This window comes from Neopsephotus bourkii, unplaced genomic scaffold (assembly GCF_033783945.1).
Source record: "Neopsephotus bourkii isolate Nb327-2 ecotype Australia unplaced genomic scaffold, CSIRO-AGI_Nbou_v1 NB_1637, whole genome shotgun sequence".
In the NCBI taxonomy this organism is placed as follows: Eukaryota; Metazoa; Chordata; class Aves; order Psittaciformes; family Psittacidae; genus Neopsephotus; species Neopsephotus bourkii.
The window spans coordinates 6,602,931-6,622,851 of NW_026902112.1; the positions used below are offsets into that span (position 1 = coordinate 6,602,931).

General features: G+C 39.5%; 1 protein-coding gene across 4 annotated transcripts in view; it reads left to right on the forward strand.

Annotated features, from left to right (window-relative positions):
* The window catches only part of KHDRBS3 (KH RNA binding domain containing, signal transduction associated 3), an 89,451-nt gene that overhangs the window by 41,535 nt on the left and 27,995 nt on the right, over positions 1-19,921 (forward strand). For 2 of the 4 annotated variants that reach the window (XM_061374142.1, XM_061374143.1), the window contains exons 5-7: positions 4,943-5,082; positions 11,566-11,676; positions 13,048-13,240. In XM_061374142.1, coding sequence (XP_061230126.1) covers positions 4,943-5,082; positions 11,566-11,676; positions 13,048-13,240 — 444 coding nt within the window. The remainder of the gene's footprint in view (positions 1-4,942; positions 5,083-11,565; positions 11,677-13,047; positions 13,241-19,921) is intronic. The other 2 variants (XM_061374144.1, XM_061374146.1) reach the window with 2 other exon arrangements.

The following is a 19,921-nucleotide window of genomic DNA, read 5'->3' on the forward strand; positions in this document are numbered from 1 at the left end:
CTTGTTTTATGTATACTTCAACTTGCAGTGTATGGATATATAAAATGAGATGTGATTTCCAGCATAAGCCTGTACTCCGGGTTTGGAATATGTATAGACAATGGTGCTGCAGGGTTTCCACTGTCTTTCTAGAGAAGATTCTTATTTGCTTCTCATGTTAAGGATGAGACTTGATTGTTTTGTGATAGTAAACTCATGACGGGGCATTTGAGAAGGTGTTACTGTGTGTGAAGTTCCTATCTGTATTAAGTTTTTAGTGGATATTCTACTATTTTTATTGGATATGAAATGAATGGAAAAAGGAAGCATTCTCAAGGTACACTGACTTCTGTTTATCTTTACTGCTGGAAAGGTTATCCAAGTGCTAGTTTTGATTCATGTCAGATAGTGGAAATGTGGGAGACCAAGCTGAGAAGACTTTGTGAAGGTGTATGTCTGACAGCATCACAAGTGTTTGAGAGTATAGTCAGTGTGGCTGTATTCAGGACCAGTCAGGGATGTCTGTTGTACGCTGCTATAGTTTGTTGTGGGTAGAGCTGTTGGCTGTACTCCAGGGTGAACCAGTTGGTACAGATGATGTGGCAGTGCTGCTGTATGCATTTTGAGGATTTTAGTTTATTCTAAACCTAGTCTAGATCCATGAAATTAAGTCCCCAAGTGTCTAAAATTGATTGTGTGCTCCTTAGTGTTTATTCTGATCTGTTTTTGTCTGAAAGAGATTTCATATGCTCCAACACTACCCCCTGACAGGAGCCAAAGCCTGATAAGTAATGATCACTAGGAGGTTCATTTAGGAATACATGATGATGTGAAATAACACACTGTGTTATAAAGAAGCAAGCACCACATTATAACTTTGCAGGTTCCAAATGCATATGAAGAGGTAAATATACTACTGCTGCACATCCTAACTGATTAGGTTGGTGATACTCTGGAGCATATTTGTAGGAATGCTGGGATACTCCAGAGGATATTTGTAGGAATGCTGGGCTGTCATAATGTCAAAGGTTACTGTATTTACATGACTTATAACTTGAGTGTGTGAAGAGATAAGGGAGAATTAACTTCAGTATTCTGGTGAGCAAACAGTTGCTCTCTTTTGAGATGGAAATATGCTCATTTTTAATAAATGCTTTTTGCAAGCACTGGAAGCAAGGATAAATCTGATCCCACTGCCCCTTCATCAGAGGTCTTATTTTTCTTCATTCAGCTTGATTCACCTAATGCCATAATAAATGAAGTATATCAAAACCTAGCCATGACTCTGCTGCTAAATCACTAGAATTACAGACAGACTTATAATGAGCAACTCCATTCATTGGTTGTGCACTTTTCATCTAAGTTTTTGATCACTGCATTTTGTACTGAGCAGAACTGACACTACATAATTATTTCTGAGCTACGGGATCAAGCCAATGCTGTCTTAATTTTCCTGTGGCTTCTCAAATGTAATTTTGTGAGATTTGTTCTCAATGCCTTAATCTCTTCTGCCCCTACCTCCCATAGAACTACTGGTAGGTTAACTTTCTATAAGGTCGGTTGTGACTTTCTTATAATTATCACTATTTTAAGAAAAAAATCCTGCTATCACTATGCAAGATTATGGTCGTTATTTATGTTCTCCTTACAATGTAAACTAACCATGCCTTGCAACAACCTTTGATGCTTAAGATGATTTATGAAAATGGTCATGGTGCAGTTTGCAGAGCAGGCCTGAATATTAAATAACAGTTGGTCCTAGAAGGTAGGGTACAAAATATTCTTATAGTTGCTGACTATACCAAAAATGCCTTAGTCTCTTCTTCTGTCTTCATAGATCCATAATGTGCACCTTTAAGTTCAGCCTCAGTCGGCTGCAGTAGTGTACTTTCCTTTAAGCTATTGGTATAACTCAAATCAAGACAGAGAACCTTGACTTGAGGGTTTTTGGCTGTGCTTATGTTGCCTTGACTCTCACTTGTCTTCTGCAGGTAGAATTGTGGCTTCAGATTTCAAGTGTAATTTATTTATTCCTTAAGTTAGCCAGTCCCTTTTGTTTGGCCAGAGCTTCTGGTCAACAATCCGGTATTATCTTAGTATTACTTATAGAATCATAGAATAGTTAGGGTTGGAAAGGACCTTAAGATCATCAAGTTCAACCCCCCCCGCCATGGGCTGGGACACCTCGCACTAAACCATGTCACCCAAAGCCTGGTCCAACTTCTGCCAGTTAGGATGAAAAGACCATCACCTCCCCCTGGCTCCTGTATTGTACCATGATTACTGCAGTTTTGGCCAATAGGACTTTCTGCTTAATTTTCGAGTGGTGACAATCATTCTTCTGACAGCTGCAGCATTAATTATGCTTTGCTGTTGGGTACCAGTTACTTGTTTTCCTTTGCTTTAAAGACAGGTATAGAAATATTGAGAGAATCTGTAGCAGACAGTTTGCAGTGTGAGCAGAATTAAGAGTTTTTCCCACAGTCTACCTTGCCTCCTGCTTGCTCAGTTTATAAGCTGTGGTGATGAAAGTGTTTAATGGCATTTGAAAGAGCTTGACAGGCTTTGGAAACTCATGGTTTCCCTTAAGCAAGCTGGCAAATAAATCTAAGGGGTGAGTGGGTGGGTGTGCAAAAAGGATGCTGGAAATCTGATAGCTATTGCACACTGCCAGCATAAGGATCTGCTTGGGGGTTTTGCAGAACTGCATAGGGTCTTGCATGGGTCTATCTGAACATTAACATTTTACTAATAGTTTGATAAATCAAAATAAGGTCTTAAGTGTATTGATCAGGGCTGGGTGAAAATTGCAAATAAAACTGAAACTGTTGCTTAGTTGGATCATGTAAGCAATCCTGAATAGGGAGAAACTACGTTGAATGTGTCTTCATGGTGTAGTCATTGTTAGAGTAGGAAACATCCTCTCTGCTCTAAGACTAGTCAGGATGGGCAGTGCTCATAAAATGAAAGTACATCTGTTCCCTTGGAATTCAGCAGCAATTTTTGACTGAAATTTGTGTCACCTCTGCTGAAACTGTACAGGGGATGAGCATAGTCTAAAGGGTTTCTGTGTCCATCTTCTGTTCTAGGTGAGGAATTTGACTTGAATTTGTCTTGACTTGAAGTGTGCTGCTTTCCAGCAGTGGATATTCATAAATTGACTATCTGTTAATCCATTAGACTCTGAAATGGATTCTTCAATTAACACTGCTGCTTATCGTGGCTTCCTTATACTGCTCCTTCACTCTGTATCCCCCTGCTGCCTCTGGCACATGTGATAAGGACCATATTTCTGTTCTTTGCACAGTGGAGTCCTTGTCTGTGACCTAAGATTGCTGGTATGTCTAATAGTTTGCTACAGGAAAATGAGAGCATCAGGGAGAAAAAAAGGATCCAACATGCACAGTAGTAACCTAAGCATGTCTTTGAAGAAATTAAATTAGTATTAGATGATATAGATATTTTTCGGAAGCCCTTTTGAGGAGAATGTCTTGTGGAGAAGTTATAAAGGACATATGATAAATACCATGTCAGAACTGGGAGCTGTGTGTTTGTGGTAGTTCCTTAGCATTTTGTTTAAAGACTGAAGTTTTATTTCATATATTACATAGAAATTTCTGTTTGTAGCCAGTTCTGGTCCAGTAACAATTTACAAATATAAAGTATTTGTACTGTATATTATTAATGCATATATTAAGCTATATGTTGTTATACTACATGTTCCTATATATATGTTGTTGGCCAGAATAGTGTTCAATTGCCTGTTTCTATTCTCCCTAGGATGGCTCAGTTGTGTATTGGGTCTAAGCTGTTCTGTAATGCAATCTCTTTCTCAAAAGCTTCAATTATGGAGTTTAAACCAGTTAATTTGGTCTTGAAGACTCTTCTTCACCTTGTTTGCTGGTTGATTTCTGCTGTGAAATAGAGGATGATCTCAGATGGGAAGTTATGAGTTAAATTCCAAAGCGTAGTCAAGGTAGATCAGACAAAGTGCTTGTATAGTGACATTTCTTCCTAATAGTAGTAACTATCTTTAGTAATGTGATGGAATGGAAAAATTCCTTCTTTCTGTTCTTACAAGTGTAGTTTCAAGGATAATTGAGAACTCTGAACTCACAAAAGTTTTTAATCTCCTTTCTATGCAGTTATTCAGTTGTCTGCAAGGCTACCTGATGATCATTTAGTATCTGTCTAGTACATAAACATAATGAGCACGGATTTCCTGTGAGATGCAGATGTTTTATTTTGTAATTGAATTGTAAAATGGGTGGTATTTTAACAAATCTTCTTTCTTTGAAATGAGGGGATTTACAGAAGATCAGAGCTGCTGTGTCAGAAGTATCACTTTATTCTTATTAGAGGACCTAGTAATATTTTGATTCTGTTTCCATGTATACATGTTGCATAGAATACTTCTTGATTCAGCTTTATAGGTGCATTCTTTGCCTCACTTCAACTGTAAGAAAAATGATGGAAAAACATGTAGTTCAAGAGTTCATTGCATGTCTCTATTATTCCTGTGAAGTGCTTGTTTTGGAGGTTGGTTCAAGGTCCCTGAAACTCTTGCGCATTTGAGAAGTACTGTATTAATTCCATGTAAATCACTTCAGCTTTCTTTTTTATAGATCTTGAGAGGGTTTATGCAGAATAAGAAGCAAGCCATGTGTCCTCAGCCTCTTTACCACTGCATATTCTAGAGCTGATTGGTTTAGCTCTTTTTATTAGATAATAGTGCGTGTGCTTATTGAATGAGTTCACTTGTTTATAGTTTAACTCTTGATTCTAAGTGTAGATCCTATCTCCACTTAGAATATGGGACCTTTATTCTTTGTTACCCCTATCTACAGCATTTTAACGTTCACATTTTAATTGGTAATTCTACATGGAGGTAAAATACAGTGGAAAAGAACATGCCTGATATTTTTTCCTTTCTGCCCCCTCCCCCACTCCCCCCCTATTTTAGGACTACAATGATGAAATTAGACAGGCACAGCTTCAGGAATTAACATATTTAAATGGTGGCTCAGAAAATGCAGAAGTTCCAGTGGTCCGTGGAAAAGCATCACTTCGAGCAAGAGGAGTACCAGTTCCTGCTTTGTCCAGGTAAGTATCTCAGCTGTAGTGGAATTTCACTTGGATGTACATTTAAGCTTTTTCCTTCAATACCCCCTCCCACCTCACCCCTCAGAGTACAACAGGACCAATCTTCATTCATTGAAGATAGAATAATTTAGACTGAACTAGCAATGGTACTGATTTATTTTTTAAATGAAACTTAAATGATACCTGTGTTAAACAATGTACATCAGGCAAGATGTTTAATCTTACTGTAAGAAACTGCTTGCCTTGAATTTTAAAGTTGCCCCTTAGGTGCATGCAGGGTCCGTGTGTGTGCCCTCTGGAGCTCACAGCTTTGGAAACTGATAAATTTGCCTTGCCTTGAGTGACATAGGAATTTCAGAGCAATTTCTCAGATACACAGAATATACATATTCTTACTGTCTTAAGCTTCACAGTCATAATGAAATGTTACAGAAGTGCTTTGGAGGTAGAATATGGTTTTAGTCTCATCTGAGTGGCATTACTTCATCAAAAAAGCAGCTTGTGTTTGCAGGAATAGGCAAGTCTATTGCTTTGGCTTTATTTTTCTTTGGCACAGGAGATGTTTTATTTTTACCCTAGCAGCCCCTATCTTCTTTGCAATACTGAGATGACAGCTTCAGCTCCTTTGAGTCCTGAAGTGTGAAAACAAAACTTAAGTAAAGTGTTTTAACTGTTTCTGTTACAGTACAGAGAAACTGTGGCTGCAGCAGCCAAGTTTAACCGTTTCCTATGGTAAATAACTTTCCTTTAGTTGTGGTTATAGTTCTTATTAATGCAAGCTTGAATCTTACAACTCAGCTTTTAGAACTTAAGAATGATAGTTTGGAGTGTATTAACTTAGATGCTAGAAGAAGTAGTACTGAGGAATTAATGCATTTATACAGATCTCCATTTATACAGTTCAGTGTATCCTGGTAACAGTTGCAAATGAAATGCAAAATGAATCTTAGAGAATTTACACTTCTAGTTGTGTCCTGTAACAATATAATTTTGTCTAAATCACCAGGTTTGTTGTTCTTATGTTGTGCAATATCTGTTCTGTGATTTTAATATTGTTCAGAGTAGTGATAAATGTATAGCGAAGGTCACTTCTTTAGCACTGAAGTCAGCCATACAGAAGTGCTTACAATTGGAGATCTCCATTTTTTAGATTTTATTTGCTAATTTTACTTCAGTTCTTAAACTGAAGTAAAACAGTGTTTTAACTTCACCATAGATACCTGTAACAGATCTGCTACAGATGCTCAGTACAGATATACTTGCAGTTGTGTATTTTTTTATTTTTCATGTCAAGTTAATGTTTCTGCGATACAGGAGTCATTGTTTTGATCTTATTGCCAGAACTTGATACCTACTGTAAGCTAGTGCATCCATAATCAATTTTTAGTACTGTATTTCTAACATTGGTAGCTCCATTCTCTGGTTTTTGGTGTTTTGCTTCATTTTATGCAAGACATATACCGTTATGTAGCTCAGAATCCTTTGTAGTTGGCCTGCAGCTATTGAAGTGTCTTTAGGTTAAACTTAAATGCTAGTATTTGATTTGGAGATGACAGCTAAAAGCTGTTTTGTTGTCTCCATTTCTAATAAATTCTAAAGAAAGCTGAAAAGTTCTTGGTTTGACTTGTCTTAAACTCCAAGACAACTTCCCCTCAAACTGAATTTCCCCTGTTTGCGTATTCTGCAAGTGAAATTCAGTGCTATTGCTGCTGGGATACCACAGCCATTGAGTTAAATATCTCAGTTGTAATGCTCTGTTTCTTTTTCAGCAGAAATTGATTTCAGTAATACTTTCATTGAAGGAGAGCTTTGTTAAAGGCTTTGTTTTAGTGTTAAATGAAACGGGTCTTATACCAAGCATCCCTGAGAGATACAGTGGAGGTTAAAGCAAAGCCTGAGATGTGTAAAATTAAGTTGAACCTCAATCCTAATCTCCCTTTATAATCTATAGAATATTTTCAAGATATCAGTCTTCGTACATGAAACATCCTGTTGAGGATGTAATATCTGAGTGTTTAAATTCCCAGTGTTTATGGCTTTATTCCTAAATAGTTACACTTAAAAGTACTTTACACCTTTGTTTACTCCTTATTAGACATGTTGACATTGGAGATAATGCATCTTTTGAAGTCTTCTTTTAAGACTTGTTGCATATGTTTAGCTCTGTACTAAAAATCTTACTTTGTAGAAAACAATACATTTGTTGCGCTTGCATACACAATTTTAGCTTGTGCACGGGTATTTCTGTACATGGTAAGTAATTTCCTAATGATTTTGCCTTGGTAATTTCCTATTCTCATGTTTCTGGCTTGTTCCAGACTTGACAAAATTTTTGAGTCTAGAGCCAAGAAAGATTTTGGGGGATGAGCAGATGGAATTTGCTGTTTTCAGCTTTACCTTTAGGTAAAGAACCAGGACTGTTCTTTTCTCATCACCTGTTAAATGTTTATTTGGGAGGTGACTGTATAAAATGAAGGATCATACCAGTTACTGATTAAAGTGTGCAAATATACATACATTAACATACATGTTAATGTACACCTGAGTAGTTTCTTCTCTAAAATGTCACATTCCTATTTTAGGAATAAGTAAAAACAAGATTTAAAGATCACTGAATTCTGACTCAAACTAAGATGTATTGGAAAAGTGAAATTTTAGAGGGTGATAATAAGGCATGGGGTAGGGGAAACAAATTTGTCATTGTTAGTTAGAATCATAGAATGGTTTCTGTTGGAAGGGACCTTAAAGCTCAACCAGTTCCAACCCCATGTGATGGGTAGGGCAACCTTCCACTAAAGCAGGTTGCTCCAAGCCCTGTTCAACCTGGCCTTGAACACTGCCAGGGATGGGGCCGCCACAGTTTCTCTGGGCATGCTGGGCCAGCGCCACAGCACAGTCTCATTGAAGAGTTTCTTGTATCAAGTCTGAATCTACGCTCTTCAAGTTTAACTGTTTCCCTTGTTCATTGACTACATAAAGAACTGGCTGGATGGCCGCATATAAAGAGTTGTGGTCAATGGCTCAATGTCTGGCTGGAGACCAGTAATGAGTGGTGTCCCTCAGGGGTTGGTGTTGGGACCTGTCTTGTTTAACATCTGTGTCGCTGACGTGGACAGTGGGATTGAGTGCACCCTCAGCAAGTTTGCCGATGACACCAAGCTGTGTGCTTCGGTTGATACGCTGGAGGGAAGGAATGCCATCCAGAGGGACCTTGACACGCTTGTGAGGTGGGCTGATGCCAACCTCATGAAGTTTAACCATGCCAAGTGCAAGGTCCTACACCTGGGTTGGAACAATCCCAGACACAGCTACAGGCTAGACAGAGAAGAGATTCAGAGCAGCCCTGTGGAGAAGGACTTGGGGGTGTTGGTCAATGAGAAAATGAACATGAGCCGGCTTCAGTGTGTGCTTGCAGCCCAGAAAGCCAACTGTATCCTGGGCTGCATCAAAAGGAGTGTGACCAGCAGGTCGAAGGAGGTGATGCTGCTCCTCTACTCTGCTTTTGTGAGACCTTACTTGGAGTATTGTGTGCAGTTCTGGTGTCCTCAACATAAAAAGGACATGGAACTGTTGGAACAAGTCCAGAGGAGGGTTGTAAGGATGATCAAGGGACTGGAGCACCTCCCATATGAAGATAGGCTGAGAAAGTTGGGGCTGTTCAGCCTGGAGAAGAGAAGGCTGTGTGGAGACCTCATAGCAGCCTTCCAGTGTCTGAAGGGGGCCGATAGGGATGCTGGGGATGGACTCTTCATTAGGGACTGTAATGGTAGGACAAGGGTTAATGGGTTAAAACTTAAACAGGAGAAGTTTAGATTGGATATAAGGAGGAAATTCTTTCCTATTAAGGTGGTGAGGCACTGGAATAGGTTGCCCAGGGAGGTTGTGAATGCTCCATCCCTGGCAGTGTTCAAGGCCAGGGTGGACGAGGCCTCGGGTGATATGGTTTAGTGTCCTTGCCCATGGCAGGGGGGTTGGAACTTGATGATTTTAAGGTCCTTTCCAACCCTAACTATTCTATAATTCTGTGATTTTAAGATACAGTTTAAAATCATCCGTCTTATAAGCACACATAACCCCCCCCTCTTTAAGTGCAATAAGTGAGAGCTGGTTGGGTTGACTCCCCAAATTATGAGGAATTGTTTGAAAGCAGATATTTTGATTTCACTAAGATGAGGGGAGGGAAAAGTAATTTCTCAAAGGAAACATGTAGGAGTAGCCTAATTGAAGAAACAGCAGAATTCCGGTTTATGCTTGCAAGAGTGTATGTCTTTTATTTTTGCCATTTATTTCTTATTCATATTTCAGTGTATGCGTGGGTGGGACCATAATGGTTGAATGACTGTCAGGCCAGCTATGGAAAAATTAAACTTACAGAAGTTTTAGGTTAGAATATGCTGTCTGCTATGTCAAAAGTAACAGAAGGCTATGTAGGTCAGTGCTGCCAAGTGTTCACAACTTCCAGATAAGTCTCCTGTCATATGTATGGAATCAACTGATTTCTTTTTTAATAACTTACTGTTGAGAACATGTAGGTAGTGTACTGCAAAATATAGTGTAGCATGAAAAGTTTGGCAAAGCCAGGTCAGGATCCAAGGAAAAGTAAATATCACACCTACCTTCAGAAATGGCAAGGAGGACCTGTTGAGTACAGGCTGCTCAGCATCACCTTGATTTTTACCAAGAAAGGTTGGGCCATATGATCCCTGAGGTCCCTTCCAACCTGGTATTGTAAGATCTCTGGGAAGGTGATGGAGCAACTAATCCTAGACACCATTTCCAGGTACATAAAGGTTATCAGGAGGAATAACTATGGATTCACAAAGATGTAGTTATACTTGATCAGCGTTCTGTAATGAAGTGACTGGTGTGGTAGGTAGGGGAGAGTAGTGAGTACTGCCTGCTGTGCCTTCAAGGGAGGCTGTCTCCATAAGATCCATAGAGAAGCTGTTGATGTGTGGGCTGGATGAGGAGCTAAGTGCATTGAAATTGGGCCAAATGTCTAGGTCCAGAGAGTGCTGCTGAGTGGTACAAAGTTGGCTGCAGGTCACTGACAAGCAGTGTACTCCAGGGGTCAATACTGGGTCCAGTCCTGTTTAACTTCATTAGTAATCTGGAAGATGCGGCTGAGTGTTCCGTTGGCAAGTTTGTAGAGGACAATGAACTGGAAGATCCTTTTATCCTATCATTTTAGTCAAAGACGGTTGGCAGCACCATCCAATGCATTCCCCATCAGGAAAGGTTCTACCATGAGAACCTTAGCCAGTGTGTCTTGATTACATATAAAAAACTGTAATGTATGCATATAAATATGCATATCATGCTGTTCTTTCACTGGTGATTCGGCCTCACTCTGGCAGATTTCCTGATTCCAGAATGTTTGAAATATTTATATTTTTTTGGTTTAGGTTTTTCACAAATTCTTTAGATTACCCCTGACCTGCTTTTCTGAGTATTTTACACTTGTTTTATTAGCATTTGTTCTTTGAGCTTAGAGATCGGTTCAGCTTTTCAAGTGGTATCTCCTTTAATACGTTTGTTACCCTGCTGTTCTGGCCTTACTCTGAGGTCCTTTTGCCCTTTCTCAAGCTTTTTGTTTTCTTGGTATTGCTCTTTATTTGCTCTGACTTCTCATAATATTTCTGTAAATGGCTTTCCATATTGTGTATATCCATTTTACTTTTAAATCTTTTCAAACTTCATTTATATAACTGCCCTGTTCCAAATTAAGCAATACCAGAACTGATCTGTTTCTGTGAAGGTATGTGAAGGTGCCTGTTCAAGTGGTTCCCTGACATTTTGAGTCAGTTTCTGTTCATTGTTCATGCTAGTTGAGCATCTTTAGCTCCCTGGTAACTTAATAAAATCATAATTTACAGTTTCTAAAACTTTGGCCTTAGCATCATACCCTGCTATGACTCAAATCTGCGTGGTGGTACTTGAACTGCCTTGTTACTGGGTTTCCTATATCTGGACCTTCCTAGTCTCCTCCAGCCTGGTGCAGTAACCATGAATAGTTAATAATGGTTAATAATTAACCATAATGGCCAATACAGAGCAATGTATCACAGATTTACTCTTCTTACAGTAACTATTTAAATAGTCTCCTAATACGGAAGAAATTAGTTTCCACCCATTACCACTTCAACCCTATTAACTGGTTTTGAAGTGCAGAAAAAAAACTTTATGTGGATCTGGTGCTCTGATTACTCTTCAAGAATAAATCTATGCTGGCTCTAAAAACTGTACTATTTCTTTCCTTCCCCCTAAATGTTTCTCCATGGTTTTCAGCATGTCCCATTTCCTGCTGCTTTCACTTGCACCCTGTCTGAAGGATGCTGTGAAGGTTATAGCTAGTGATTCTGGAATCTTTTTACTGACTTTTTCTACTTGGTATTGACTATTGTCTATGCCAACAGGTTCATTTCCCTTTCTTTGGCTTCACTTGGAAAGTGTCACATTTGCTATTTCTTTATATTACTTCAGCAGGCTGTGTCTGGGAACTTCACTGCTCACCCCTGCCCCCACTGCAATGAAGTCAAATAAGCAGCTGGTACCCTGTCCTGAGGAGGCATTCTACAGATTAGCCAAAACCAAGTAATAAACACAGTTTTAAATCACTTACTCTCTAGGCTTGTGTAAAATACTTTGTGACTGTGTTTTATCAGTAATTAGAATTAATAAAATCTATCCTGATTGTATCGGGTGTTTACATCTTTGCATTCATCATTTAGTGATGCAGCTTTTCAAATACTGATTGTGATTAAATGATTATATTTTTTCTCAGTTTACCAATGAAGTTATAGGATTTATTTGAAATGGGATAGGAAGTCTTAAGGCCAAATCTGGATCGTACTTTATAATAAATTGGATATTTCTACTCAAATAAGTGTATTTCTACTCAGTTACTAGTCTTCAGATTAATTAGGTGGCTTGATAGGTAGATAGGTGTAGAGCTTGTGCTTGTTTTCTTTGTATCTGTTACAATATTCAGTAAGGGTGTGATTTCCTTGGAACATGTCTGTATGCCTACAGAGCAGTTATTTAAACACAATTATAGTCCATGGGGTGAAATGATCTCCTTTAAAAAGGAGGTGCCTATTAGCAATGCTTTAAACATTCTGCTTAAGAGACAATAAATGGTACAAGTTTCTCACAGGTTGTACCTCTTAAGTCTCTCCCTTTACTATAGGGAGGAGGGGGGAAACACCATCTTCAAATCATAGAATGGTTTGGGTTAGAAGAGACCTTAAAGATCAGAAGTGTTTTGGTTTAGGCTTCAGGTTTTTTCATGTTAAGTGTCCAAATCAGTGGAATGCAATTTAATGCTTACTCTGTCAGAGCTTTAAGACAAAAAATATTGTTATTTCTTGTTCCTGAATACATCTAAAGTGTCAGGTTATATTGTATAATCACCCTGCACACTTGTTACAGGTTTGAATGTTTCCTGCAACAGCTGGAAATCTGTGCTTTAGAACCAGAGGAAAATTCAATGTTTTCTGACCCAGTCTCTTGCACGCAGCATGATCTTTGGATTGCATTTAGAAGCTTATACAGGATGATCAGAAGGCAGTTGCAGCTGATTCTTCTGTGCAGGGTTTCAGTATGATGTGGCCTGACAGCTTCAAATTAACCTGTTACTCTGTGATGGTGATTCCACATACTAAAAGTCAAATTCTAGGGAAGTTGACTGCTCCAGTGAATTGGTTTGGGTATCTCTGTGTATGCCAGAATGGCTCAAGCTAGTGAGAGGTTCATCACTGAATCATGTCTAGTTTGTGTCTTTTATCATTTTTTTTGCATAATGTGTGTAATTGGATTAAAGCATACAGAAAAACGACAAACTGTAAATCTTTTAAACATTTTCTGGCTGTAGCAAAACAGAATTATTGTGAAGTGGGGGAGGGGTCTGCTGAAGGGAAGGCCAAGGGTGAAGTAGTTAATGGCAAGTGGTCCATGTATTCACAGGGGCCGTGGAGGGGTGCCTCCACCACCAGCTGGAGTACCAAGAGGGGCACCAGCACCCAGAGGAGTGCCTCCCAGTAGAGGACCAGTCAGTCGGAGCCGTGGGCTTCTAGCACCCAGAGCAAGAGGTGTACCTCCACCTGCAGGCTACCGGCCCCTTCCACCGCCTCCAGCACAGGAGACCTATGGTGAATATGTAAGTCGAGATGCTGTTGTGCCTAAAATATATAACTTTGGTGGGATGATCCAAACTGTCACTTTACAACTAGTAGAATCTCCTTAATTAGCACCTAATTAATCTACGGCAAATGTGGTCACCTCTCATTACCCTTTCAGACTGGATGTGCTTTATATTAATGCAACTTCAGGTTATATATACTATCATAAAGGCACTTACAGTGCATTTGACAAAGTATTTATGTACCTCTTAAACATATTATGTTAGTTTCTACTTTACAGAGATCTGAAAAATCACATGTCAATGGATTATTTTTTTTTTTAATTCTTGGAATAATATCCTAGTCTTCTTCCCAGCCTGCATGTGTGGTCATTGAACTGTTCAACGGAGAGACAATTAAACTATTTTTATGAAAGCTTCAGAACTGATCCTGAAGTTTTAAGTGTAGAGTGTATCTCAATAAGCCATACATGTTTATTGTATTAAAAATTAAAACCGTATCAAAATATTTTGTGTTGTATGTGACTGAAAATTAGAGGCACTTATGAATTGTTAGGGTGAACTTAACTTGCAGAGCAGTGAGATAAAGGCAAAGCTCATTAAATCAAAACCAGCATCATAAAAACTGATTTACTTGTACAGAAAAATAATACTTTCAAGGATAATGCTTTTGATGTTTTACGTATCTTAAAGTTTTTAGTGTGCCCTCTTTACAGCCAGGTCTGTCTGGACTTTGTCTCTGTTGTTCAGACTTGTAAAAAAGGAGTTCCTGAGTTCCAGAAATGGTTTTGCTATTTAGATGTTCTACTTTCAACCTTCTACTTGCTGTCTTCCCCTCCTCTTTCACTGCTCACCCACCAAAAAAAGCCCATCCTCTAAATCAAATCTCAACCTTTGTCCTTGTGATCAGAAACCTGATTTTTCTATATAACATTTAAGCTTTAGGCAGAAAGAAGTTTAATGCTCGTACAAATGTTTATACACCTACATGAACAGTTCAGAAGAAACTGATATATGAGAACTAGTACTTGACCAGCGTATGTGAATGTCCCCTGGATATGCCTGCCTTGGCTGGTTAAGGTGGGTATTGCACAAAAGTGATTATTTCACAAGGCTTTCAAAGGAATCATCTTCATTTGAGTCTGTTTCTAGGGCATACACTGCAGAACACATGGTGATGTGGTAGGAAAAAACATTTGAGTAACTTTATATTTATAGATATATCTGCTGTTTATAGTGTGTGTATGTCAAAGTGGTGTGAAGATGACAGCTGTTGGATCAGTATCCTGCTGTAGGCTTTACTTCCGTGAGAGAGTAATTAGAAAATAGCTCTGTAAGAAAACATAGTGCTGTGCTAAATAACTTATCTTCAAAACAAGATATGCTAACAGAGATAAAAACACACTTAGAGGTGAAATTGATAAAGCTGGTCTGGTTTAAAATTACCATAATAGAGATTCACTGGAATAAAGTTTTGGTAGGACATGAACCATTAGTAACAGTTGGACTTGATGATCTTAAAGGTCTTTTCCAACCTAGCTGATTCTGTGATTGTATGCTAAAGGCTTAATTTAATGCACTGTATTTTAACTGCCTGCTTGTAGTACATTATCAAAGTGATTTAACTGTTTTATGGGTTAAGGTAATATGGTAGGAGTCAGTACTGTTTCTGTCCTTTACTTGCTGTTTAGCCATATCTGGTGTAAAGTGCTGGTTTGCCAACCTGAATATCTGAGCAGGTTTCACTCTGCTGATAAGTGTCTATAGAATGAGGACATGAGTGAGATTGTGGGTATTTTAAGCAGCATTAAGTTTTGACCCTCTATAGAGGTTACAGAGCAGCCTTTAGAACTGTATTGGGTTTGTGTGGGCCAGGTTTTGGTAGTGGGATGAGGGGCCACAGGGGTGGCTCTTGTGAGAAGCTGCCAGAAGTTTTCCCTGTGTCCAATGTGGCTCCAAGATAGACACACTGATGCCCATGGCTGAGCCCATCTGTGATGGTGGTAGCACCTCTGGGATAACAGATTGAAGGGAGTAGGGGAAAGAGCCTGTGCCATAGCAACCAGAAAGGGGAATGAGAATCTGAGTGAGAAACATCTTTGCAGACTCCAAGGTCAGTGCAGAAGGAGATAGAGATGCTTCAGGCACCGGCGCAGAGATTCCTTCCTGAAGGATGCACCCCATGAAAGAGACCCATGCTGGAGCAGTCCTTTGCTGATGGATGCACCCCAGGGAAGGGACCCATGCTGGAGCAGTTCATGAACTGCAGCCATGGGAAGCTGAGGACAGGAGTGATAAAGCAGCTTTGGTGAGCACCTGTGTATGGCCAGGGTCAACCTTTTCATGCTCTTGGACTTACAAGCCTCTGCTCTGCTTTGTATTTGTTGAAATAATGTGAAACCATGCAAGCTGAGAAAGAAGCAAAATATATTCTGGATGGAAGTCTTCAACCATTTGCTTCTGTAATGTTTTAAATACCTCAAAGATAATGTAGGGCTTTCAGTACATGAACTTCTTGCCCATTTCCTCTGTAGTGTACTATGTTTGTGACGGCAGATGACTCACAAACATTGAGTCACGAACAGCCTCCTTTTTCCTTCACTCGCTTTGCTAACTTTTTTCTATAGTCTTTGGGACCAGTAAGTCTTTAACATCTATGAGGAACTTGATTCTGCCTCATGCCATAATCTCTCTCCTTCCTCATCTGGATTAAGCTGTTTTCTAAAATGTATCAGAATTGAAATTGGATTACTTTCATTCTGAAAATGTGGAAGGGTTAATTCTGTCTCACATAGGGAAAATTGCATCACAGGCTATAAATCATTAATTTCACCTGAAAACGGTGATCAACAGAGCCAGGTGACCATTGCTGTCCTGTGCATGAATCCCATAGGGAAGCTGTCAGGAACTTACCTGTTGCAGAAAGCTGTACATAGAGGTACATCTTTCTGGGATACTTGTAGTGCTGACTCTGGATGTTTGATTTGGCCTTCACTGCAGAAGTGAAGATTTTCCTGCTACTCTGATATGTTGTGACCTTTTTCCAGTTCAGTAAAACTAGTTTTCCCACTCCACTGTTGCCAATCTCACTCGTGTTTATCTCAGCCCTAAGACCCATTCCTCCTGGGACCTCGCCATATTCTTAGTACCATGATGTTTTTAAACCCAGGAAATGATAGTTCCTTATTTTCTCTTATCATTGCCCCTTTAATAGGTGTAGCTTCAGCTTAGATAATAGGAGAAATTCAGGTCTCTACAACCAGCTAGCTTTATAATCACAGTTCTAACCTCACTGCTGTTTGGTGTGATAAACTTTGTCTGAAGGCTAACACACCTCCTGTTTTTTATCTCCTCAACCACTCAGGTCAGGAGAAAGCCTACAGTGATATGTGAAGCATGGCCACAATTATTTTACAATGCTTGGGTAAGGGAGATCATGCTAGGTCTTGCTAGATTTATGGAAGCACTTCCAGATAGTTTCAGGGACATCATCCTCTTAATTGAGAGTTTTTCTCTACTTATTATTCTAAGTAGAGAACTTGCAGGTTGACAGTTTAGTCAATTAAGATTAGAAACAGGAGTTGTCTTAAGCTGCTAGCTGGAAAGTTTAAGCTTTCACATTTTCCTGCTTATTAACAGTATGGTAGCAATTCACTACTATTGAATCGCATCAGTTACTTAAGGAAAGTTCAGTCAAATAGGTTAGAACTCAATTGTTTAGTCTCAGTTACTGTCTAGCTTGCTGTTCTATGTCTCTTCCTGTTGTCCTTCTCTTACCAGCTTCAAACACTTGCAGCTTTTTCCAAATCAGTAACCCAGCAATGGGACTGAAGCTTTTTTAGGTTAGATTTTCATTTGCTGCTATTTTTGTTTTACAAAGGAAAACATATTTGTAAATGTTCTGTATTTTCTATGAATATACTTGTGATGATGCCATGTCAAGTCTTGTTTTGGCTGCTTAGAAGTGTTAAATGTGAAGTGAGGTTTATGTGAGCTCATAATCAGATATTTAAGTATTAAGAATTGGACTTAAAACATGGGTTTGTACCCATTGCTGTGGCAGTGTGGAATGTCTGCACTGAAAAACAAAGCTTGTCAATCTAGTAAGTTATGGCCAAGACTTCCTTCAACACTGCTTTGGAGAAAGCGTTGTGATCTAAATGTTCCTCCATAGTGTGTATGGGGGGGAGTTGTGGCACAGCTTTACTGCGAGGTGGGCTGATGCCAACCTCATGAAGCTTAACCTTGACAAGTGCAAGGTCCTACACCTGGGTTGGAGCAATCACAGGCACAATTACAGGCTGGGCAGGGAAGAGATTCAGAGCAGCCCTGCAGAGAAGGACTTGGGGGTGTTGGTCAATGAGAAAATGAACATGAGCCGGCTTCAGTGTGTGCTTGCAGCCCAGAAAGCCAACCATATCCTGGGCTGCATCAAAACGAGTGTGACCAGCAGGTCGAAGGAGTGATCCTGCCCCTTTATTCTGCTCTTGTGAGACCTCACTTGGAGTATTGTGTACAGTTCTGGTGTCCTCAACATAAAAGGGACATGGAACTGTTGGAACAAGTCCAGAGGAGGGCCATGAGGATGATCAGGGGACTGGAGCACCTCCCATGTGGAGATAGGCTGAGAAAGTTGGGGCTGTTCAGCCTGGAGAAGAGAAGGCTGCGTGGAGACCTCATAGCAGCCTTCCAGTATCTGAAAGGGGCCTATAGGGATGCTGGGGATGGACTCTTCATTAGGGACCGTAGTGACAGGACAAGTTGTAACTGATTAAAACCTAAACAGGGAAAGTTTAGTTTGGATACAAGGAGAAGTTCTTTACTGTTAGGGTGGTGAGGCACTAGAATGGGTTGCCCAGGAAAGTTGTGAATGCTCCATCCCTGGTGGTATTCAAGGCCAGGTTGGACAGAGCCTTGGGTGGCATGGGTTAGTGTGAGGTGTCCCTGCCCATGGTAAGGGGGTTGGAACTGAATTATCTTAAGGTCCTTTCCAACCTTAACTATTCTGTGATTCTCTGGGAAAGACCCAAAGGACATTACCATACCATGCTGTTGTCTCTTTGTAATTGATAGCTGAGTATTTTTCCTGTATAGTGGAAGGCCCTTGGTCCAAATTCCTATCACAGGAATTCACATTCTCTTGGTTCTCTCTGGAGCTGGTGTGCTGACAACAAGGACACTGACTGTCCTAAGATACAGGGTCAGGGTCAGTGGTTTCTCGCATTTTGATTTTGCAAGAAATCCTCACAAATCTATGTGTAGACTTAAGGGAAGTTTGTTCACCAGTAACGTTTGTCTGGATGGCTAAGAACAAAACTACATGGTGCAGTGATTATTATAAAAGATGCATGTATGTACCCATTAGTGAAAGGAGTGAATGTAGAGTCTTACTATTTAGAGGTGAGAGCCCATTCAGCTGAATAACCTCTAGCCTATTAGTGTACCTTCTTAGAAAGCTAGTGCTCTGATTTCATTGACAGCACTGAGTTTGAATTTCCTCTTCCCTTGTTGAAATCATATTTAGTTTAGATTTTGAAAAACCAAAAATTAGGATTACGTGAAAGCAGTTGCTTGGAGCTGTTAACACAATGCTCATTTGGCATGGTGAACTGGTTTTAAAGTAGATGTTTTTCTCAATGTTCATTTGCTTGCTTGCTGTTCATGTTGAAGGAATGATCTATTGCGGAAAAAGAGCAAAAATCATTGTATACCATATAAAATATGCCCAAACTTCTTAATAGAAAACCCCTAATGCTTCTTGAAGTGGCAGAATATCAAGCAATGCCAGTCCAGATGACATAAGACTTTGAAAATAATCTAAGTTCTCCCTGAATAAAGCTCAAGTATAATTGTAATTCACTGTGCAGGAGTGACACCATGTTTTAGTTTGCCTTGGTCTTCTGAATGTTGATGTATCCCTAATAACAGGCAACATTGATTTCAAATGCTTTTATTTGCTTAGTTATTTTGAATGTGACTCAAAATAACTGAGGGTTTGGAAAAGGGTTTAAGGTAGCTTCATCCTCTAAGAACAAGAGATACAATCTTCTGTCTATTCGATCTCTGTTCCCACTTGTACATAATATTGTGATTTCCACTTAGGTATTACACCTTTTAGGCAATGTATTTACTGCGTTCTAGATTTTCAGGAATGTGAAGACTATTCCTAAAGTCAGGGTGAATTCAGGTAGGACTTCTAGAAAGCAAGCTGTTATCAAGCCATTATTTCTTGGCTTTTTTACCAATTCCAATGTTGTTTCTTATGCTGAATAGGACAAGCAAGAAGAAAATGTAAAAGAGCTTTAAGTCCCTTAATTTGGGTGTTTATTTTGAGTCTTTTACAGTGGCTTTCTCCTAAGTTTTCAAGATGAGGTGGAAAGAAACATGGAAAACCTACATTTTTGGGGGAGCTCTGGTGACTTTGGCTGTGGAAACAGTAGAATACTTTGGAGGAAAGGCTGAAAAGCTTTTCCAGCTGGCTGTCTCAAAGTTGAAAGTTCACCTACAATGTGCATTTAAAATGTGCATCTTATATCTTAGTTTAAGCTGCTCATCGAAGTTGACCCCTTTCTGACCTTATATTTTTGAATGAGCATGAGTTGTCCTGATACTGACGCTGCTCTCTGTTTGTATATTGAAAGACAGAATTGGTTTGGCCTGGTTGTAACTTGGTTTAAATGTTGTTGTCTATGTTCATTA